The sequence below is a fragment of the Mirounga angustirostris genome, unplaced genomic scaffold (assembly GCF_029215605.1).
Source record: "Mirounga angustirostris isolate CCGP_5_RB_7025 unplaced genomic scaffold, mMirAng1.0.hap1 SCAF_11, whole genome shotgun sequence".
NCBI classification, from domain to species: Eukaryota; Metazoa; Chordata; class Mammalia; order Carnivora; family Phocidae; genus Mirounga; species Mirounga angustirostris.
This window is the reverse complement of record NW_026991719.1, coordinates 83,324,729-83,348,847: the sequence shown is the minus strand read 5'-3', so window position 1 is coordinate 83,348,847 and position 24,119 is coordinate 83,324,729. Positions and strand designations below refer to the sequence as shown.

The window sequence follows — 24,119 nt, the reverse complement described above, 5'->3', positions numbered from 1 at the left end:
ACATTGAGTAAGTTACTCCCTTCTCCTGACTCCGTCAATAAAACAGGAGAACATACCTAGCCCTAATGCTGAAAGGAAAGAGCAAAGGAAATCACTTTTCTTGGGCACCTGCCATGAATTATACATTATGCTAAGTCCTTTTACATACTTTATATACTCTAAATCAGCACTGTACCATAGAGCTTTCTGGGATGGTGGGGATGTTTTGTATCTGTGGATGTCCAAGATGGTACTAATACTAGCCTTAAGTAGCTATTGAGCCCTTGAAATGTGGTTAGTACAACTGAGGAACTGAATTTTTAATTTTACTTAACTTTAATTCAAATTTAAATACCCACGTGTCTAGTGGCTACTGTTTTGGATACTGCAACTCTAACATTATGAAGCAGGAATATTTGCTCCCACTTAATTTATGGTAAAACTGAGGCTCAGAAAAATTAAATAACATGAAAGTTACATAAACAGTAACTAAACAAGATTCAAAACTGAGCAGTAGAAAGTTTAGCAAGGTAATACTGTCAGATATACAAGGAATTACCCAGACTCCACCACTTACAAGTTGTATGACCAAAGAAAAATAATTATAGTCTCTAGAACTCACTTTCATCATCTATAAAATGATGATAATCATCACCTAATTTACAGGCCTATTGTTGGGATTAATGTGTATAGAGCTATACAGTGTGGCCCATAATAGGCTTTCAACAACTGTGTTTCCTCACCACCTTGATTTCTCTCCCACACTTAGATAAGGTTCAGACATAAACTAAAAAAGAGAAGTGTAGAGAGAGCATTTGGGAAATATAAAAGCAAGAAGGAAAATACTCATGAGCTTTACATGATATCTTATTATAGAACAGATATGTGGGAGGGTATGAAATCATCAAAATATTTCCACTTATTTGGTTTGCTTTCCTGCCCTGTTCTTGGCGCTCTAGTCAATGTTATCCAAAGCAGGGAACAAGGTATCTGTTACATATTTTGAGGCCCAGAAAGACAAGCTATTATAGCTGAAAAACAGAGTACTGTCAGGGGCCTGGGCTTGAGAAGCAGGTAAAGTTCAAATCCTGACTCCCATACTTGTACACACCAAGAAAACAACTGAACACCTCTATACGTTATTTAATCTTAAAATGGGTCTGATAACATGCAGGATGCTGTATACCTGAAACTAATATAACATTGTATGCCAACTATACATCAATGAGAAAGGACAAAAATTTTTGATAAAATATGCAGGGTGTCTCAATAAACAGATCATTTATTACCTCGCTTTACATTCTGTAGCACCCTCTAGTGGAGTGTACAAAAATCAGCATGGCATTTCTGCCTTCCAAAACCGTGGTTTTAAACTTCAGTGTACATTGGAATCACCAGAAGAGTGTAACACAGATCACCAAACCATAGGATTTCTTATTCATTAGGCTTGAGGCGGGGCCTGAGCATCTGAATTTCTGACAACTTCCCCCAAAGTGATAGTAATGCTAGCGGTGTGTCTCAAAAACACTCTTTGAGAACCACAGCTCCAGATCTCGCCCCTCCCCTCTGTGTGTGCATGAGCACATATGCAGGCACACAAATGTGTATGAATGGCAATTGAAAGATATACTAATTGTTGTTTTTTGAATTTTATTCATACCCATCTAATAAGGATTTTGTGAGGAATAAAAAAATATCCATGTAAAGGATATAACACAGCATCTAAAATATAGAAAGCATGCAAGAAAATGGAGTATCACAGAACATAAATCGTTTGCCCAAGGTCTCACAGCTAATAAGTGGGTAATCAAAATTAGGTCTCTAACTCCAAAGACATAACAAAGTGTAGCCATACCACTACAAAAAATAGGGTGCAAACACACATATTTAATAAAAATTTCAAGAGAAAAAGATCAGTTTTCCATAACAGGGTCCAAGTTTTTATCTGTCTTTATTGACTAAACAGCCACCTATATTTTCCACTGGGGAATGTTGTTAGCATTGGAAAAGAAGATGCACAGAAAGGATTCAGATCATCAGCAACAGGGCCTGGGGTCACTCATCAATTCTGACCCCCCCAAAAAGGCAAGGAGAGGACTGGAGGGGGGAATTTTTTTTTTAAGAAGCAAGGAAAAACATTTGGATCTAGGGCCATAGTCCTCTGCCTGGTTGGGCTATTTTCAAAAGTTGATTTGATTTTTTCCTTAGCAATTAAAGGTATACGTGATCCCTATACATTGTTTGTGGAGTTCAACAAATCAGGAAGAGGGGAAACAAAATCCCATAATTCCAGGAACTAAACAGCCAATCCTTTGCTGGGATTTGGTGGCATCTAGTGGCAGACTCAAGAGGTATAAACCTCACCCAGAGAACTTTCTGGAAAACTAGCTGTGTGCGTACTTGCCTGAAGGACACTGTGCTTGGAGATCAGGACAAAAAGGTAAGAGAGCCTAAGCCCCTACAGAAATTCGGAGTCTGTGTGTGTGTGTGTGTGTGTGTGTGTAAAGAGAGAGAGAGAGAGAGAGAGAAAGAGACTGGAGGGGAAAGCTATCACATTATATTACCGGCAGAAAATTGTGTTTGTGCCAAGAGAATGGCAGGCCACTTTGGGTGGGGGGGGGAGGATACCAGGGAACAGGAAAGAAGCTGCACCTTGGAATTGCTAACATGGGGATGGGAGCGTTTGGCTCTTAACTATTGGAAGGCTATGGTTTAGAACAGGATTTTGGCAACAGAGAAAAACGTGGGAAGAAAGAGTATTTTTAGGGTCTGAAATTAAACCGCTAGGAGAGGCCAAAATATTTCTGGCAAAGCCTCTTTATTGGTTATGGTCGCCTTGACTTACTTTCCTTTTCATTAGAACAATTTTCAAACTTATACAAAAGTAGAGACCATTCCGTACACAGCGCGCGTGCACGCACACACGCACATACACATGTGCGCGCACACCCATGCACGCCCCCGTCTGGGACACACACCGGCCCCAACGCTGTGTCCCAACGCTAGGGGCGCACGCCTGCGCACACCCACCACCACCGACGCCACGAGGGCTGCCGCGCATACATCGCAACCCCAAGGCTACGCGAGCTCGCCCGCACACAGACAGGCCCCAACACCACGCCCCCACACACCCACCACCCCAACTCACACACACATTAAAACCCCCGCTCCGCTTTTATTTTTCTTTACTCCGACAGTTGCGCAAGAGGTTGGGGGGCGTGGCCCCAAATTTGACCTCGCGCTTCCCCACTCGCGGGAACCTTAGCTCATTTCCGCCCATCCTGTTTCCGCAGGCCACGTAGACACTTCCTTTCCCAGTGGGAAAAAAAAAACCCATAATGCCTCCCTGCAGGAAAAAAAAAAAAAAAAAAAAAAAAAACCTCTGGTCAGGGGAACTCTGGGTCGTGAAAATAGGCCACGTGAACACCCTGCCCTATAGACTTATGACCCAACGGCTGTCGCGCTTTTGGAGGGCGGGCTAAGAACCTAAGAGGGCGAGCGTCATTGGCCAGAGCCCGCACTAAAGGAGAAAGATGATTGGCTTGCTTCAAGCCTTAACCGTGAAGAAGCAGGTTGCTAGCACCCGCCTTTACTGCGGCGAAGTGTCATCGCTGACGTGTTAGGCCTCGTCCAATCATTTGGTTATGGAACATTCTAAAACTTAGGCAAGACGATTGTGATTGGCTGGAGGCTATAAGCCCGCCTCCATGGTGACGTGTCTGCCTATGGATATCAGTTGCCAGAGAAACCTGGCTTTACTATGGCGGTTGGAGGGACGGCAGTGATCACACGTCGGCTGCTGGAAAGAACTGGATTCTCGTTTCAGGTTTCGGGGTGGGGGTGGGGTGAAAGGGTTGACGATTTCTTTTTATCGTCGCATATATTGACAGGATTAACTAATGGTTTCACAGTTGGGCAGAGCTGCATTCAAATTCCTCCTCGCCAACGCCCAGCTTGGGCTGGCTCCTGTTCTTTCAGCGTCTCGGTTTCCATGTTTGTAAAATGGTGATAATAATAGTATCTACCTCAGAGACGTGTACCTCAGAGGCTCGTACTGTGTGTTAGTGCGTATAAGGCACTTAATACCAATCCTGGTTCCGAAAGCTATTCGCTGTTGTTGTGGAGTGAAAAACCCGCATAACAGAATGAGAAAAAAACATAAATTATGTAAAATCGTTCATTATAGTGTTTTTCCTGCCCATCAAATTCTTTCCTATAAGAAATTCGACCTATAAAAGAGACACACCAGTCTTTGCCGGTGAAATAATTTACTACTTGAGAATTAGTTCGAAATAGCGGGGATTGGAATTTTCCATATTGAAAAGTTTAAAAGGCGGGGGTTGGGGGGAGATGGAGAACGAGAGCGATCAAGAGATGAACCACATGCGATGAGTAGGCCTTGTTTGGATCCTCATTCGAACACACCAACTAAAAAAAAAAAAAAGCTGTTTAAGATGCATCGGGAAAATTTGAAGACGGGTTTGATGGTTTTTTAAGGAATTGATGTCGATATTTTAGACGTATAATGGCATTAATGGTTATGTTTTCAAATTATCTTGTAGAGATAGGAAAATATTTGCGGATTAAGTAATAAAATGTCTGGGAGTGACTTAAGATACGTTGATGACTGGGATTTGCTTCAAAATAATCTCAGCGGTAGGGGGAAGTGGGGAGGGGTATAGATGAAACAAAACTGGCCCTAAGTTAATAATTGTTTGAGCTGAGTGATGGGGCATATGGGGTTCCTTATATTATTCCGTCTTCCTTGGTATATGTTTGACATTTTCCATAATAAAATGCAGAAAATCAGCTATTCGGTGAGCCTAAAAAAATCGGAGTGGGGGGGAGCAGTGGGTGGGGTTATAGATGAAACAAGATGGCCTTCAGTTGGTAATTGTTGAAGCTGGGTGATTGGTATAGGTTTATAATACTCTTCTTCTACATTTTTATTCATTTGAAATTATCCTTCATAAAAAGTATAAAAAAGACAGTTACTTTATCAAAAATAAAGATAAATGCACAATACAGTAATTTTGAAAATAAAACCACAAGAAAGGAAAAAGAAACATTTGTACATTGTTTATCAGCTGTGGTGTCCTTTGTGTGTGATAAAATGCATTGGTTAATGGAGGAAAAAAAAGGATCTCATATCTTTTTACTTTATGTCCTTTTCTGTCCCCTTCTTTGACCTTCCAGGCCATCATCAGAAAAGCTAAGTTTGCTGTATAGTAAGGATCAGAAGATCTGATCCAGGTTGCAGAACCATCCCTGATTACAGAATCTGGGTAAGTGCCTCCCTTCTCCTGGCCTCAATTCTCAAACAAGATAATTCCACATAACCTTCCTAACTGTCCAGGAATATTTTGAAGATTAATAAGCGGCTATCTGGGAAAGCACTCTAAATTCTAAGAAGGAAAGGATGGGTGCTTCCAGTATAGCAAGTGCCCAAACAACAGAGGACTGTATAATCTTACATTCTTTGATAAAAGATGCTACAATTGATACCCTAGAGTTAGTTCCATATATATGTGTATATATATGTATAATTCTTTTTTAAAAAAAAATTGTGGCATCTCATGTATAGCATAATTTAGTGGTTGAAAGCAAATACTGACTTCCTTAATTTGAATTCTGTCTTTGCCACTTACTATGTGATCCTGGGCAAGATACTTACCTCCTTTTGTCCCTAAATTTCCTCATGTGTAAAATAAAGATGATAATAGTTCCTTCATAGGATTTTTGAAGGGATTACGTGTAAAGTACCAGGATAGTGCTTGGCACATATAAGTGTTTGCTTTAATAATGATTACGGTTCTTAGTCCTTGTGGTACATCCTGGTTTACCTACCCACACATACACTCTTAAACTTCTAAAAGCAGTGGATTCTTCTGTTCGGAAATGTAAAAAAATTAATACTGTTGGTTTTTTTCCTGATTTTTCCAGAAGCAGCAGTTACCACTAGAACTGAATTCTGAAATTATGACTTCTGGCTTGTCCTAACAATCTAGAAAGATACTGAGTATATTGATCGTATTTATTTACAAGGGAATTTCCAGGAGCTATAATTTTAACTAGGAAATCATAACCATATTCAGTCTGCTAACAGCTTTTGTGTCATTCCTCCTTTGTCTCAGACTCAAAAAATATGTTAAACATAAAGGAAGTGTTCCAAGATCCAGAAGAGAATGGATATAAATGTAACTGGCATGGTATATGTGTATTTAAAGGTTTATTCCAACAAACCATAGGAGATGTTGTTCACACTTCATTTATGACACACCCATACCAAAATGTTAGCCTTTGGAGTCTGCATTCCTAAGTGGCCCATCACTTGCATGAGGGGATGAAGGAAGGTTTTTTCAGTGACTTGAGAGCTTCATTTTCCAATGGAGTCACTATATTTTCCTTCTATTTTTTTTTTTTTCTCTTCTGAAAGCTGGGTTGCAGAGGAGGGCACTGCCCTGGCGGAAAAGATGCAGTAGATGGGTAGGCACAAAACCCCTTTGCAGGAGGCCATTTGGAGAATGATTAAGGGCAAAAGGGAGGGAGTGGGGCTGTTAGGCCAGTAGGAGCTCAGAGAAGGCAAGGTCCAGAGTATCCTGAAATGGAGAAAGCCTCAGAGAGGAAAAGGACCTTGACCTGCACCTCCAAGAATGGGCAGAACCTAGGAGGGGGGAGGGAAACCAGTCTGAATGGTATGCCTACAAAATGTATTATACACAGTGATAATTTACTGAGAAGTCCAGCTGTGTGAGATCTAAGGATAAGAATAGATTAGAAAATCATTGAATATGTGTATTTTAATACAGATTTTGTCATGTAATTGGTATGTGAATATATTATCCTTATAATGAAAAGTGTAAATATTACAGAGTAGGCTCAGGTTTCAATTTCTTCGCCTCCAATCTCTTACTCTTTCCAGAGTTAACCACTATTCTCAGTTCTATTTCCTCCTAGATCTCTAAATTATGTACCTGTTTAAAAACATACATGGATATATATATAAAATACGTTTTGTGTTTTCTTTTACATAAATATGGTATCACGCTATAGGTATTGTTTTTGCAACTTGCTGTTTTTATTCAGCGAATTATCTTGGATGTCTTCATGTCCATTCAGAGCGTTCTTTTTGATTCCTTTTGCAGTGGCATTGTTTTAACTAGCATGATAATCCATATTATGGATAAACCACATTTTATCTTTCCACCAAATCACTAGTGATAGACCTCCAGGTTGACTCCAGTATTTGCTACTTCAAATATTGCATCAAACATCCTTGGAAACCATTTACAAGTGTTATTCTAGGGCAACATTTATGTCTTTATGATAATTAAACCAATGTGATACTGGTGTGAGAACAGATACCACTATGACAGACCAGGTGACCTAGAAATAGTGATAACCTTTAACAATTGAATAATCAGAAATCATTGGGAAGAGAGTACCTTAAAAGACCCATGTACATCTAGGAATTTAGAATGTTCTATAATAGCATTTCAAATCAGTGGGGAAAGGATGACCGCTTTAATAATTAATATTAGGAAAAGTCACATATTTGGAAGAAACTATAGAAATACCAAGAAATACAGGAAATCATTTTTAGAATATTGATTTGGGAGCATTTTCCCTGGATGTGACATAAATGCCAAAGTTCACAAAGGAAAAGGTTGACATACTTGTGTGATTATACACACACACACACACACACACACACACCCAGACCCAGACCCAGAGAAGGAAAATGAGTTTGGAAAAAATGTTTCCAACATACCCAAGAATACTTAGGATTTAATTCTTAGAAATCAGTAAAGGAAGCAAACAACCTAGTGTAAAAAAGAACAAAAATATTCACATAAGCAAAACATACATGAATGTGTGAAAGATGCTCAGTGATATTAACTACATACTAGATAAGCAAAAAATTGTTTTCCAGAAGATGTTTATCCCATGTTGCTGAAGGTGTAGGTGAATGAACTTTAACATTTTTGCTGGGAGTACAAATTAAAGTGGTTCTTTACAAATTGAATTTGCCTCTATCTCATCAAAGTTATAAGTATACCAATCCTTTGAACAGTTCCACTTCTGAGAATAGTCCTGAAATCCCTAATGCTCTAATATATTTGTACACTTATGACTATTACAGCATTTCTGTAAAAATGAAGTACTGGGAACAACCTAAATGTTAATAAGGGACTGGCTAAATTCTGGCACATAGAGATTATAGAGTAATGTGGATATTAAAAAGAATGAGCTAGGTATGTGTGAACAGAAAGATGCCCATGACAAAACGAGAAAAGGTGTGGGGCAATATGTCTCACCAAATCAAATACAGAATACACATTTAGTTTTAAAGGTTGTATATGGTATGAATATGCACATAGGATTTGAAAGCTTACACAGTCATTCTGGGATTGGGGAGGGGAGGTAAAGGGAGAATTCCCCCATCTTTATGTATTTTGGAATTTATACATATGTAAAGATTACCCGTAAATGGTACCACAGAATTAACTAGTTGGGGAAAATAATGCAGATTTTCAGTTTGTAACTTAGAAAATAAATTCTGGATGGATTAAGAAAATATAAAACCTCCATTAAAATGACATCTTTTAACAGTGGAAGGGGAAACTAACATTTCATTATATAAAACTTTAAAATCTTAACATCAGGCACTATAAAAAACACTAGGGGAAATACAACTCTTGGTATATAAAGAGCTCCTATAGATGTTAAAATCACTAAGAATCAACTGAATGGGCACAGGACAAAAGCGTATGTTGCCAATAGAGGCTTTTTAAATGTTAAACATCTCTAATAAAACAACTAGACATTTTATCAAATTCTGTAAATGAGCCTAGCCACTGCTGACCAGAGTACAAGTGATAGTTTTACACACTACTTGTAAGGTTCAAAACTGGTACAGCTTGGGAGGAAGTTATTTGGCAACGTGTTATTATCTCTTGACCCACTAAATCTGCATCTGGAAATAATAAAAGGAAATGACAAAAATGCTGTAATAGTTTCTGCAGGGTAAATTGAAGAGGAATCACTTTCCATTAAGGGTGTTTAGATTAAGGTATGACCATTGATGAAATACACAGCTCTCAAGATCTACATATATTATGTTACATGGGAAAAATAACTAGTTGTGATACCACGTTTTTTAAAAGGGAAGGTTAAGATTTGATAACCAGTATAAGCTCACCTCTGTTTAAGCATTTACACAGAAATTTAGAAAACTAGGGCAAACCTACGAATGTGTTTTCTCAGCGTCTGGCCTACCCCTAGAGCTGACCTGTAGAAAACAAGTGGGAAAATACTTGATGACTCGTCCCTAATTTGTGCCTCCATTTTCTTCATGTGTTGAATCACTTCCTCACTTTGAATCGCTATTGTATACCCACCAGGGACCTAAGTGCTGCTCCAAAATATATGCTATATGTGTAACACAAGACCTGTGGCAAATAGATTAATGGTGTGGTTCTATAAGCAAAACTAACATGAGACATTTAAATATTGAACTCTGAAGTAACATCCGCTTCGTATGGTATTGGAGATGGGAGAGAAACACGGATTAGAGTTGGAGATTTAAGGAGGAAAGAAGACTTCTGTGGTATTTAGATGGAGACAAGGGAGAGCATGATGGGAGCAAAGAGTAGGTATACTAAGCCAGTAAACAACCGTTATAAAAGCCTGAAACTGAAGACAAGCTGGCAAACTCAAAAGTTTAAAATGGCCCCAAATTAAGTAATCTATAGTGCAAACTTCACTGTCACTGATCATGGAGCAGTGTTAAGCTGGGAAGGGAGGTACAAAGTGGAAAGCTACCCAGAAACTTGTGTTACAAGTAGGAGCCAGACATCAAAAGGACAGGTATTCCCTTCTTTTGATGTCTGGTTTCTGACTTCCAGGTAGTAATAGTTGCTTGTTTGATCTGTAGGATACTCAGATGAAAATAAAGGTACTGAGACAACTTCTATAAAGGCTGTTTCCGTGGCTTTATTCACTGGTCACAAACCTTGACTCGTGCAGGTATTTTTCTGTATAATGTCAGATATTTCATGGAGACTTTGTAAGAGTGATAGAATTTGTAGAGAATGACAGAGCTCACCCAGTTAATTAGAACCAGGTAGAATTCCTTTTTGTAGTTTTCCTATGAATGAATATATGAGATCAATGCCAAGGATGTACAGTAGGTTCAGCTATCATTTTCAAGTTCCTCCTCAGTAAGGAATTGCTGATGACTGTAAGACTTCCAAAATACTGCCCATCCAGCCTGGCCTCACTTCTGTTATACACAGTCTGGCTGGCACTGAGCCATCTTGGTTTCTTTAGTTGGTATTTTAACTATCCTAGTGGAAGCTCTGCACTGTATTAACTCTGAGGTGGGTTTTCTGAATTTTGCCTGTATTACTTAATTCTCTGATACCCTCATATACCATGTCCCCTCTGTCGGGGGCACAATGAATGTTCGTTTAGAAACATCCTTTTTGTAAGCTTCGATAGCTTACAATGTAATGCCATGACATACTGGCCACTGATCTTCACAGGATGTGTCTGTTTATCCCTCTCAGGAAGGTGTCTGATTCCCACAGGGTCAGTATCCGTATTCACAGATTTTGATGCTCTCTTGAGGGAGAGAGCCCTTTGCCCTTTTATTTTTTACTCAGATCTTTGTGTCCTTTTAGTGAGAGGATCTCATTTGGTTAGTGAAAGCTCTGGCACTCAGGCCTCTCTCCCCAGTAACTGCTTTCTCTGATTCAAGGCTCTGGTTGTCTAGCATTTCTTACCTCTTATTTCCCCCCCTAGGGCTTCCCTGACGCCTGCTTACATCGTTTTAAGGGCTAAGGATTGGCTGAGGAGCTTTTTATGTGGGTGAAAGTCATAGTTATCAGAGAAACCTGCTTTAAGTCTGATCCACCACCATCCCTCATTTTTTCCCAGCGGTTACCCTGATTTTAACAGTGTGGTATTGATTCATCTAGATACTTTTCCTATGCATTTATACGTATCAGTTTAAAACAGGAGTTTGATCACACTCACTACGTAAGAACTGTATAGGACTGATAGTTATTTCTCGACCTGTGCTATCTCTTCAGTATCCTATTGTACATATTATGCCTTATGCCTGTTTACCTAATAATGTAGACTCAAGCATCTTTCCATATTCATTCGTGGTTCTCTGCTTAATTCATTTGAATGTTCTTCCAGAGTGTGCATACATAATCTGTATTATGAATATATAGGTGTTTCCAGTTCTTCAATACTAAGAGCACCACTGCAGTGAACATCTTTGTATCCATATTCACACGTATTCCTGCAAGATACTGTGCTGTTTAGCCAAATTGTATTTATAAAGTTTTTAAGAAGAACCTGTGAAGTCAAGGGATAGTTTTGCCTCATTCCATAGATGAGGAAAAAAAGGCTAAGAGAGCTTACATACCTTGCCCAAGTCCTCACAATTCATAAATGGCAGAGACTAATTGAAGTAGAAGTATGTCTAACAGTGGAGCTCATATATTTTCTCTGATATTACAGTCAAAAAAGTACGGGTTTTTTTTTCTGTATTATTTCATAAAAGTTCATCTTCATTGTAGAACCTGTTTTCCTTTCTAGGTTGTGTCTCCCACCTCATCCTTCCAGACCATCCCAGGAGATCTAGGAGGTTCCATCTGGGAAAACACTAGGAGTTCTTGGAAGGGAAAGAAGGAAGAGGATTATGTAAGTCAAAAAAAATTGCTTCATCTGTCACACTATAAGAATCATAGAACACTATTTTTTCATCTTTATCTCACAGTTCTCTCTGCTGCATTTTATACTGAGTATTATTCCTTGCCCATCTTAAAACTCTCAACTTCCTTGGCTTCCAAAACAACATTCTCCTAATTCTTCTATGGGTGCTCTGACCATTTTTGTTTTGTTCTTGGTCTCTCTGCTCACCCCTTAAATATCATTCTTTTTAGGTTTTTCCAGAATTTCATACTTTGGTGCAGTTTTTCTTCCTCTTCTCTCCATGAATGATTTTGATGGCTTTCATAGCTTCCAGTAGCAGCTGTATGATGATTACTCTCAGATCTCCATTTCTGGCTCTGACCCTCACCTGAGCTTTAAAGTTAAATGTCTAACTGTATACCTCACACTTCGTAGATCCAGTACTGAACTTCTTTCCTCTCTAATCCACTTCCTCCTTCTTTAGATGCACTCTCATTTGGTGATAATACTAATGACCTAATCACCCATTCTCAAAACCTGGGAATCAGCACTGACTTCTCCCTCACTGATTTATCACCTCCTCCAACAAGCTAATACTGAAAGCGGTGTCATGTACCATTTCTCATGTGCTCCAAAGTACTCTGTGCTTATAACTGTCATTGTACTAACCTTGTTTTTTTAATTGCCACTTTAGATATTTGAATCCCTAGCACCTAGCATAGTACCTGTCCCAAAACAAATATGCATTAATGTATGATGACTAATTGAATGGATGAATTATTTCTTTCCTATTACTTTATTGCTGATTCTAAACTAACCATTAAAATCAGTGTTTTTATTAATTCATTAATTACCTAGGGTTAAAATTACAGAGCCACCTTTGACTTCTCCCTCTTCATTTACCAAGTTCTGTATTCGGTTTCTCTTGACTCTGTCATCACCCTAGTTCAGGCCTACCTGGACTCCTACAAAAACATTTACTGTTACTCATTTTGCCTCCAGTCAACTAATCTTTCTTATTTCTTTCATCTTGTCATTTCTCCTGTTCAGAGTCTTTAATTTCAATTCTGCTGCCTTCTGCAGTTTTATTCCATTTAATTCATTCTTTTTCTAAAATTATATTCCTGTCTTTTGAGTGGCACCAAAAAACTAACTTAATGGGCAAGTCCAATGAGTGATCGGATGGGAGGGTGAGAGTAGTGGTTGGTAGTGACGATCAAAGAGAGGGTGGAAGTAGTAAGTCACTTACAGATGATCCTGAACTAGGATTTGAAATCCAAATTCCCAGAGAATAGTTTCTGTTTTACTTTGGTGGGCCTTTAAGAAGCAGTGTGTGTTAAAGGTCACAATAGAAAACAACCAAGTAAAATCCTTTATATATTACAGTGGTTGGAATAAAAACAGGGTTGAATGAGTTCCAGAAAGCAGGGGTCTCAAACTCGTGGACAACAATCTGCAGAAGAAGACAACTTCAAAAAACCAACTAGAAGCAATATGCAAAGAAGTAAGATGAGAGGGGCCTCCTCAGGAAAGAAGACTGCTGGTCCACAGCAGAAGAATCTGGAACCGGCTCTCCCAGGCAGATGGGGGGGTCGCTCTGCAGAGAACCCCCCTTCGGGATCCGTGAGGAAGACAAGAAAGAACAAGCAGAAGACTCCTGGAAACGGAGATGGTGGCAGTACCAGCGAAGCACCCCAGCCACCTCGGAAGAAAAGGGCCCGGGCAGATCCCACTGTTGAAAGTGAGGAGGCATTTAAGAATAGAATGGAAGTTAAAGTGAAGATTCCTGAAGAATTAAAACCATGGCTTGTTGAGGACTGGGACTTAGTTACCAGGCAGAAGCAGCTGTTTCAACTCCCTGCTAAGAAAAATGTAGATGCCATTCTGGAAGAGTATGCAAATTGTAAGAAGTCGCAGGGAAATGTTGATAATAAGGAGTATGCGGTTAATGAAGTTGTGGCCGGAATAAAAGAATATTTCAATGTGATGTTGGGCACTCAGCTGCTCTACAAATTTGAGAGGCCCCAGTATGCAGAAATCCTCTTGGCTCACCCTGATGCGCCAATGTCCCAGGTTTATGGAGCCCCACACCTACTGAGATTATTTGTGAGAATTGGAGCAATGTTGGCATATACGCCCCTTGATGAGAAGAGCCTTGCATTATTGTTGGGCTATTTGCATGATTTCCTAAAATATCTGGCAAAGAATGCTGCATCTCTGTTTACTGCCAGTGATTACAAAGTGGCTTCGGCTGAGTACCACCGCAAAGCCCTGTGAGGGTCTACTGACCACTCACTGTTAACGTCTGGTATCTGTAAACACTCTTTTTGTTCTTAGTCTTTTTCTTGTATAATTGATGTTCTTTAAAATTGTTAATGTATAACAGGGCTTATGTTTCAGTTTGTTTTCTGTTTCGTTTTAAACAGAAAATGAAAGGAGTACAAGCTCCTTTTCTCATTTCAAAGTTGCTACCAGTGTACGCAGTAATTAGACAAAGAAGAAACATTCAGTAGAACATTTTATTGCCTAGTTGACAACATTGCTTGAATGCTGGTGGTTCTATCCCTTTGACACTACACAATTTTCTAATATGTGTTAATGCTACGTGACAAAATGCCCTGATTCCTAGTGCCAAAGGTTCAACTTAATGTATATACCTGAAAACCCATGCATTTGTGCTCTTTTTTTTTTTTTATGGTGCTTGAAGTAAAACAGCCCATCCTCTGCAAGTCCATCTATGTTGTTCCTTAGGCATTCTATCTTTGCTCAAATTGTTGAAGGATGGTGATTTGTTTCATGGTTTTTGTATTTGAGTCTAATGCACGTTCTAACATGATAGAGGCAATGCATTATTGTGTAGCCACGGTTTTCTGGAGAAGTTGATATTTTAGGAATTGTATTTCAGATCTTAAATAAAATTTGTTTCTAAATTTCAAAGCAAGTAACTTGCAGTGTGCCTTTAATATTACCGAGGCTGACAAGTCAGCAGGCTCAGGAAAGGTCTAGATGGTATCAGAGAGTTCTGACTTCCAGTGAAAGAATTCCTTTTTCTGTTGGGTGTGGCAGCCAGGAGTATGCTGTCATGCCAGTTCCCCTCCCCTGCCTTCTCACTGTGGCTTCTCAAAGTGTGATCGCTTTCTAGTGCTGCTTAGAAGAGGCGGTTTTGTTCCTGATGCACCTTGCCCCTATGTAAGTTGGGCTGGTATAACAGAATATTTAGTGGGTACTCTTAACAGTCCCTTACACTTGTGCAGAGCTTTGCTCTTTCCCACAAAAGGAAGCATGGACAGCCACCTTCAGAAATACTTGTAGAAATACCACTATCAGAAATACTTATAGATTTTGGACCAAGGATGGCCACTTACCCTGATTCCAACATTGAGGTCCTGTTCTGTTTTCATAATCCCTTAGACATAACAGTGGGAATCCAGAGTAGGGGATTTGTGGAGGAGGGTTGATGTTGGAGGCCTATAATTATAAATCCATTCTATATGGAAATTTCCCAAACCAGGTTTTGTCCCATGATAGTGTTTTTTACTTCTTTAGCGTGCAAAAAAAAAAAAGTATTCCATGTTACTGCAGAAATTTTGGAAAATACAGTAAGAACAAATCTAGAAATGAGAGTCCTGTATAGGGGCACCTGGGTGGCTCAGTTAGTTAAGCATCTGCCTTCAGCTCAGGTCAGCATCCCGGAGGCCCGGGATCGAGCCCGCATGGAGCCCCCTGCTCAGCAGGGGGTCTGCTTCTCGGTCTGCCCTTCACCCTGTTCTGCCCTTCACCCTGCTCTCACTCTCAAATAAAATCTTAAAAAAAAAAAAAAGTCCTGTATAATCCTACTGGATCAGTCAGGGTCCCAGCAGGAAATAAACGGGACTCAAAATAAGATGATTTGAGAAGTTTAATAGAGAAATTTTTTTCCCAAGTTGTCAGCAGAGGAGTAAAATCATGGCGTGTATTAGTTTGCCAGGGCTGCCACATCAAAGTACCACAAACTAGGTGACTTAACAGAAATTTCTTTTCTCATAGTTCTGGAGTCTAGAAATCCCAAATCAAGGTATTGGCAGGGTTGGTTTCTTCTGAGGCCTCTCCTTGGCTTGTAGTTGGCTGCCTTCCTATGACTTCACATGGTCTTTACCTCTGCACCTGTGTCCTAATCGCTTCTTCTAAGGAGGCCTAATAACCCCATTTTAACTTAACTACCTCTGTAAAGATTCCATCTCCAAACGAAGTCCCATTCTGAGGTACTAGGGGGTTAAGATTTCACAATTGAGCCTGCCATATGGTGTTACCTATAAGCAAAGAAAAGTAGAGTAGGAGGGTAGGGAGCAGGGTGAGGGGAAGGAGTGGAAAGGGAGAGTGTGCAGGAGGGGTGGGAGAGGAACGGGGAGGGGAGGAAGTAGGAGCAGTGAGAAGGGGGAGGGAGGAGGGAGTGGTTACTGGTTGGTAGACAGCTATATGGAAAGGGCCACCTGACAACTGTGATCTTCAGGACGCAGTTAGCTCACAGAGACCTCAGAGAATCCAGGATGGGGGCATAAAAAATACTTGAATTAATGCTTCTGGGCATTACCCTTTAACCAAACTGGAAGCCAAAGGGCATGGAAAACGTTTGATGTAATCTACCTTGGTAAGCTTGGACACAGAGCAGGGAGGAAAAATGGATCAGAGAGGACAGCTAAGATTTCTAGCACACGCACACCTGAAATAACCATAGTTCATACTTTGCCATATAGTCTTAGAACTATTATGCCCTCTGAGGGACCTAGGGCCTGGCCAACTAGAAAAGTTCTTAAGGACTCATACATTCAGAGGACAGTTGTGTAATAGTTCATAACACTCAGAAAACACTGTATAAGAGTTTGTTTCCTTCGTTCTTTGAAACTTTGAATAGGAGGCCTAGCAAACAGTTGGAGCTTAGCTCACACGCTTGAACTTGTTAGAAATATCACATTTTAAAATTGCCTTTAGGGGCACCTGGGTGGCTCAGTTGGTTAAGCGTCTGACTCTTGGTTTTGGCCCAAGTCATGCATGATCTTACGGGTTGTGGGATCAAGCCCTACATCTGTGCTCTGCACTCAGCAGGGAGTCTGCTGGAAGATTCTCACCTTCTGCCCTCCCCCCTGCACGTGCATGCATGTGCACTCACGCTCTCAAGTAAATAAATCTCTAAAAAAATAAATTGCCTTTAAATGAACATAAATAAGATCCTGACATTCAAATGTAGCACATTGCTGGGATGCCCACTTAAGTTGTTACTAGGGATTCCCTATCTCCATTAGTTGTACAAACATGCTATGGTCTGATCTAGCATGAGATTCCCACTGTCATCAGATACCTGATCACATTGGTTAGGGATCAGATGTTCATTTACTAAATTGGCATGATTTCTTCAGATCCATTGCTCCTGCCGCTTCTATCCGGGCCTCTGGATTAGGGGAATCTTTGTAAGACTAGGTGCGCAGCTTTCCTGAGCCCACCATAGTCTTCCTTGGATCCTGATTCGGAAAACTACTCATGTCTCCACTACTGGAAGGACCCACAAACCCTGACCTCTCTTCTCTTGTTGCCTTCAAATGCCCTCCATTCCCATCCAGAGACATCTGGCTTGATGTTACCAAGTAATACAATTCTTTTCAAGACATAAAAGCCACCGGCTTCAAGCAGCTTCTACTTCCAGCTCTGCCACAAATCTCCCTCTCCTGGATCTCTGTAAGAAATGGGAGGAGAGAAAAATTTAAGAACCCAACACACATGTTAATATCCCAAAGACCGATAATTCAGTCATTTCCAGTTAAGTTCATATGTGGTTTCTTTTTACTTTAGCTAATTTCTTCTTGTTAATTGCTTTATTTTTTTAAAGACAACACCTTAGGAATATTCAGGAGAGGCCTAAAGTACTTTATTAGGACCTAAAACAGGCCATCTCATTGATTAAAAAAAAGAAACAGAGGGCAATTATAATAAATGTATGCAAACTATTACCAGAATCTCTGTTGATTTAGCAAGTGTCTCTATTTTGAAGCCACACAGGTGATGTAGTTTCATCTAGCCATCTTGATGACTAAATGGCTTCCTTCTGAAACTGAAGGGTGGATCTGAGAGTTTATTTCTCCCATGAGATTCAGCACCTAGCTAAAGTGGTGGTTCCATAATAAATAGTTATTATAATTGTTATTTATTGTTTTCATCAATATCATTATCAACATAAATAGGCCCGTTTCCCACCCAGGAGAATGTATGCGGATTGGTACGGAAGGATGTTGTGAAATGACTCTCATGACACCCATCAAACACCTAGAAAGCAAAGAAGGTAGCCATTAAATAGGAGGCTTGTTTTGCCTAAGACAAATTTCTGGCACAGCATAAAAGTTCAAGGATGGTAATTCTCTCTCCTCTCTCCCTTCCCAAAAGGAAAGGGTGAAGACTATATTCCTAAGATCTGTGGTTCTCAACCTGAGGTCTCCAGACTTTTTTTTTTTTTTTTTTTTTTTTTTTGGTCTCCAGACTTCTAAGGGACTTTAAGGATACCATTAAGAATTGAAGACCTCGGGGCGCCTGGGTGGCTCAGCCGGTTAAGTGTCTGCTTTCGGCTCAGGTCATGATCCCAGGGTCCTGGGATCAAGTCCCGCATCGGGCTCCCTGTTCCGCGGGGAGTCTGCTTCTCCCTCTCCCTCTCCTTCTGTGTGTGCTCTCTCTCTCTAGCTCTCACTCTCTCTCAAATAAATAAATAAAATCTTTAAAAAAAAAAAAAAAAAGAATTGAAGACCTCATGAGACGCCTGGGTGGCGTCTGCCTTCAACTCAGGTCATGATCCCAGGGTCCTGAGCTCCCCCGCATGGGGCTCCCTGCTCAGTGGGGAGCCTGCTTCTCCCTCTGCCTGCTGCTCCCTCTGCTTGTGCTCAAGCTCGCATTTGCGCTGTCTCTCCCTCTCTCTCTGTCAAATAAATAAAAATCTTAAAAAAAGATTCTCTCTCCCCCCGCCCTTCCCCCTGCTCTCTCTCTCTCTCAAAAAAAAAGGAATTGAAGAGCTCTTTTCTTGACTTTCTTCTTTTTTTCTTAATTCATTAATTCATTATGAAGGTAACACTTAGCTGAGCTTTCTCTAGAATCAAATGAGATAATATATTTAAACGTGCATCATGAGCTATGAATGATAATGGTTAACAGTCTGTATATAGAAATTTCAGTTATTAGTAATTGTGCCTTTGTTTTTGTGAAAAAAAAATTCAAAATATAAAAGTGTTTAAGGAAGAGGACAGAAGTTGGAGACAGTCTATATTTTGTTAAAAATATAATTAAACAATTTAGAAAAAGTCTTTTTTTTAAAGATTTTATTCATTTATTCGATAGAGACACAGCAAGAGAGGGAACACAAGCAGGGGGAGTGGGAGAGGGAGAAGCAGGCTTCCCGCTGAGCAGGGGGCCTGATGGGGGGCTCGATCCCAGGACCCTGGAATCATGACCTGAGCCGAAGGCAGACACTAAAGGACTGAGCCACCCAGGCGCCCCAATTTAGAAAAAGTCTTAGGATAAGCATGAAAAGATTAAAAATAGAATGTGTTTATCAAATTAAAAAATAAAAATAGAATGTGTAAATTCCAAATTTCCAAAGAAAACTCCCTTGGTCCAAGAGAAGGCAGGAAAAGAGAGAAAGGGGAAAATGCAAAGAAAAAAACACGATAAACAGAAAACACAAAATAGGAAGGCAGAAGTACATCTACATCAATAATAATAAATGCAGATAGATTAAACTCATAGTAAAAGAAAATCTCAGATTGGATTTTTTTTCAAGGCACAGAATCTAGTTTCATGCTTTTTCTCAAAGATGCCCTTAAAATTATCCAGAAAAGTTCAAAATAAAAGGATGGAAGAATATATATTAGGTAAATACCAAGCTAAAGAAAGCTGGTGTAGGAAAATTGATACAAAAACACAGTAGCATGGCACATCACAAACATCATACCAAGCAGAGGTAGTCAATCTACTGAGCAAGAACAACTGTGAGATATAACCAAAATGCAACTTTACTTTTGTCTAATACTTTAAGCTTTGCCCAGGCCCCATGGCTTTGCTGCTCACTCCAAAGAGCCCTACAGTCACTTTAAATAATAAATCTAGCTTCGTTTCAGTGACTAGAACCCCCAGTCCCTAAAAAAAAAAAAAAGAAGAAGAAGAACCCTCTGAACTCAAAGTTAAACCTCTCCTCCCTCAGCTAGCACCAAATTCAGGTGGACCTCCCACCTTTGGAGTAAGGGATGTGTTGGGTTTCTTCTCTTTTCCCATCCTCCCCAGCTTGCTAATTTTGACTTCAGGCCTGTCTAGGGTTGAAGGGAGGGAGTAAACAGAAAGCTATGGTTGTGTAGTAAGTTGGCTTCATGCTTTCTGGGTCTAGCTGACATTTAAAGCAGACTCTCATGTGAGGCTCCCCCACTGCAACTTTTGTGTCAAAAGCTAAACATTCTATTGCTGTTTCCTCTTCAGCTCTGGGTTTTCCAGCTGTCCATTCCATACAGTTTCTCTGATGGAATCCCTAGCACCCCCAAACAGTTTTCTTCAGCAGGCCCCTCAATACTAAACATTGTACTCCTGCATGACCCACTTTTGATACATGAGAAACGCCCATATATCTTTTGCCCCCAACAAATTGGTAGTATAGACATCCTAATACAGTCACCTCTCCTTTGCTCCCACCATCACCACAGTGGCATTCTTTAGCCCATAAGATTTCTCATGCTGGATTCGGATCCCATTTCATTGTGCCTCCAAACTCCAGGAGATACATATCAAGCTTCTTGGGGCCCAGCCGAAAGCCTTGGGATGAAGGAGAAAGCACCCCAACTCTTCCCCCTTGGACACCCACTCCAAAGAAATCCTCCTCACAAAAATTCCTTCTCCATATCTCCTCTCTCTTGACCCTTTTAGTCCTCCTTGTAAGTTTTAGAGCTGCTTCGTTATTTCCTTTGAAATCCTGGCTTTAGACTTTCCTATCTGTTAAATCTTGGTGCAAAAGAGGAAACTTCCAACTTAACATTCCTCATGCATATTTACACCAACCAATCTCCCAGTCCTGGAAGGTTACCATCTAAAGTTTAAAAAAATTTAAATGGTAGGAGTATGGGTTTTGGAGTATAATGAACCTAGGTTAGAATATAGGCTCCACAACTTACTAGATTTAGGGCCTTGGAAAATACACTCCCCGAGTTGTTTCTTCTTCATGTAAGGAAATACTGCTACCTGCCTTACAGGGTTCTTAGGGGTTTTTTTTTTTTAAGATTTTATTTATTTATTTGAGAGGGGTAGGGAAGGAACACGAGCTGCGGGCGGAGGCAGAGGGAGAGGGAGAAGTAGGCTCCCCACTGAGCAGGGAGCCTGATACGGGGCTCGATCCCAGGACCCCGGGATCATGACCTGAGCTGAAGGCAGACACTCAACCAACTGAGCCACCCAGGCGTCCCTCTTATAGGGTTTTAAGAGACTCACACCAAAACTCCAAACACTGCATCTGGCCCTTAGTGGGCACTCAAGCAAATGTTAGGTTCCTTCCCATCTTGCCTTTTCCCTTTCTTGAAAAACATAGCTTTGACACTCTCTACCATAAAGAACATTTGTAAATGTAACAAGGGGAGATACAGGTATGCTCTTCAGTGCCATTTCTGTATTCCAGAGTAAGCTGTCTAATGGATACGGTATAGGAAAAGGGACGATATGATCATACCATTCTCATTTTGGGAGTTACCCATCTAATGCAGTTGAAGGTAGGGGACATAATCATGTCATTGAACTGGTTCATGTGTTTTCCTGAACCTGAATTTTAACTTCTAGGTTGAAAATCAATAAAGCATACATACTTCGAGCTCCAGAACTTTAGATCGAGAGTTCAGTGCCAAACTCATCAATAGCTATAGGACCTGGTAATACCCTTCCCCTCTTCTGCCTTAATCAATCAAAGATGTAAAACAGCTGATGTTATTTAATATGTGTGAGACACTAAGTGGTCTGTATAATAAATCACGTAAACCTCACAACAACCCTAAGAGAAAGTAACGTGATTATACTCTTTTAAGAAAAGGGGCACAGAAGCCAAGGACACAGAGCTAAAAGTGGTAGACCTGGGACTCAAGCACAGTTAGTTAAGCTCTTTATTATACTAGCCTGCCTCTTGGAAAAATAGTACAACTATTGAGAAATGTGAAACTTGAAATCTCATCTGTGAAAGGACCCTGACCCTGTCACCAGTTCAGGCCCTCCTGGAAGCAAATACCAAGACAAGAGTTGACATACAAGAGATTTATTGGGGGAAACACCTATGAAAGATACAAGGAGAAGGAGCAGGAGATGGGGAGAGCCCTTAGACTGTCAGGTCTATCTCACACCTGTGAAAAGAGAAGTAAGGAGGGAGGATTAGGCAGAAAGAGTCCCAGACTGTAGTGCAGTAAGGAGAAAGTCTGTACCAGGCCAATGGAGAGTACAAGCAAAGATCAAAGGAATCGTCCAACGAGCAGAAATGGCCCAGCTCTAGCTGCGCAACTGTGCTCCGTGATAGTGTGGGAGCAGTCTGGGGAAAGTGTGGCCTTAGCATAAATGTCAGGGGAGCTCCAAAGGTTCTTTGGAGGAAACAGCTGTGTGTCTCCATGGCTACCACAGACCTGGTGACTTTTTCCTGGCAGTCATCCACATACCTTCTACTGATTGGAGCCTGAATTTTTGCAAGGAACCTGAAGCCAATCCCTTCTATACAAAGCCACCAGAGGAGCTCCCACTCTCAAGAACTGTCACCTAAAAGCCTGGGTATCCTGGTTAGCAGAGGGCTCTATCCAGGGTCTGGGAGCCTCAATGCTTTCTGCTCTGGAGTTGGCTAGGCAAGTCACTTCTTAGACATGTGATGGGGATACCAGCCTTCTGTGTGAGCAGGGAAGTGGTGAGAACCCCAGAGCACCAGGTTCTGGAGGCTGCTGACCACCCACCATTAATGCCTCCAAAAGCATCTTCACACCAATTTACAATTGGATGATGGCCCTGGCCCCCAAGTCACGGGCAGGGCCTGCAATGCATAGGGATGTTCACACAAGAGGTGAAAACCCTTTTCTCCTAAGCTGTTGCCACATGCCTTTGCAAGTTCCCTTTACCCGGAGTCTTCTCTGACTCCGGGCCTGGGCTGACACAGACATCAGAAGCACTGCATGCACACAGCAATGTTCAGGGCAGAATCACCGACACAGGCTGGGGCACATCTGAGGCCCTTTGGGGAGTCTGCGCAAGGAGGGTCGAAGAGGGATGGGTGACGTCTTGTCTGAGGTCTAACCCCATTTGTGGAAAAGCTAATTCACTAGACTCAGAAGAAGAGCCAGCTCCTTCTGCTTCAGCCCCAGGTTACCTGGTCAGACCCAGGTCAGACATCTACCTACTCAAAGACCGTCCCAACCAATGCTTCCAATTAGGAATCCTTGGGACTTTATCTCCTCCCCTTCAAAAAGTTCCCAAAAGAGAAGGGCGAAAGGGGGAAAAGGCCAAGTGCTCTGACCTGCAATGGGGACCGCTGTTGCCCTCCAGATAAGTGTGGCCAGGACAATTTGGCCACCAGCCTCAGGGGGGTTGGTGCCTGCTGCAGGCTGGAGCAGAGAAACCAAAATCAGACCCACCCTGGAGAGACAAGTGTGACTTGGATGAGCCTTTCCACCTCCTACCTGAGCACCGCCCCTCTGAGCACCAGCGGGGTGGATTCTTCCTGTCTTGTCAGACTGGCACAGTGAGCCTCTGGAAACTTCTCTCGCTCCAACTGGAATCCAGCCCAACCAGCATCCATCAGGCTGCCATTGCCATGGCCTTGAAGAATGGTCTGGAAATGTGAAGATCTCCCAAAATGGCATCACAGTGAAAATCAAAAGCCAAGGGCACAGTCATTCTTGCTTTGCTTCACAGAAAATGTTCTATTATCACACGTGTCACTTTTTCTTTACAATTTGTAATTTTTTGTTTCAGTGCTTTGGAAAAAGCATTCCCCTTTGAATTCTTACGAATATTTTCTTTTAGTTTCTTTTTCTCACTTTATAGTTTTTATTCCCTCTGGGCACACAGAAAACCATACTTCCTATCCCCAGGGCACCCCCAGCCTCTTGCTGTTGGATAAGGCCACACAATTAACTTGAGCTAGTCAGCCCTGTGCAGCAGTGATTTCTATTACTTCTAGACTATTATTTTAAGGAGTGAGAGATCTCCATGACACTCTCCACATGCCAATGACCAGCGATATTCCAGGTAGTGGAGCTTCTGTCAGCTGGGATCCCTGACTATGGGAAGCAGAGCCCTCTCACTCCTGACCTTCACCAACATATGTTGGGCATTTATTGTGTGCTAGACGTAAACCTTTGCTGCGTTAAGCCACAGGGGCTTGGGGGGTGGTTACCCCAGCATAAGCTTAGCTTAACCTGACA

The 24,119-nt window shown here is 41.1% G+C and overlaps 1 protein-coding gene across 2 annotated transcripts; it reads left to right on the top strand.

Annotated features, from left to right (window-relative positions):
• The first annotated feature begins 2,285 nt into the window (after positions 1-2,285).
• Positions 2,286-14,625, top strand: MORF4L2 (mortality factor 4 like 2). 2 transcript variants are annotated; one of them, XM_045880925.3, is made up of 4 exons: positions 2,286-2,419; positions 5,176-5,264; positions 11,593-11,697; positions 13,075-14,625. In XM_045880925.3, the coding sequence occupies exon 4, from the start codon at positions 13,099-13,101 to the stop codon at positions 13,963-13,965; it is 867 nt and encodes a 288-aa protein (XP_045736881.1). In that variant the 5' UTR covers positions 2,286-2,419; positions 5,176-5,264; positions 11,593-11,697; positions 13,075-13,098; the 3' UTR covers positions 13,966-14,625. The 2 variants fall into 2 exon arrangements, with proteins under 2 accessions (XP_045736881.1, XP_045736872.1); XM_045880916.2 differs by lacking the exon at positions 2,286-2,419 and adding an exon at positions 3,670-3,805.
• The last annotated feature ends 9,494 nt before the right edge of the window (positions 14,626-24,119 follow it).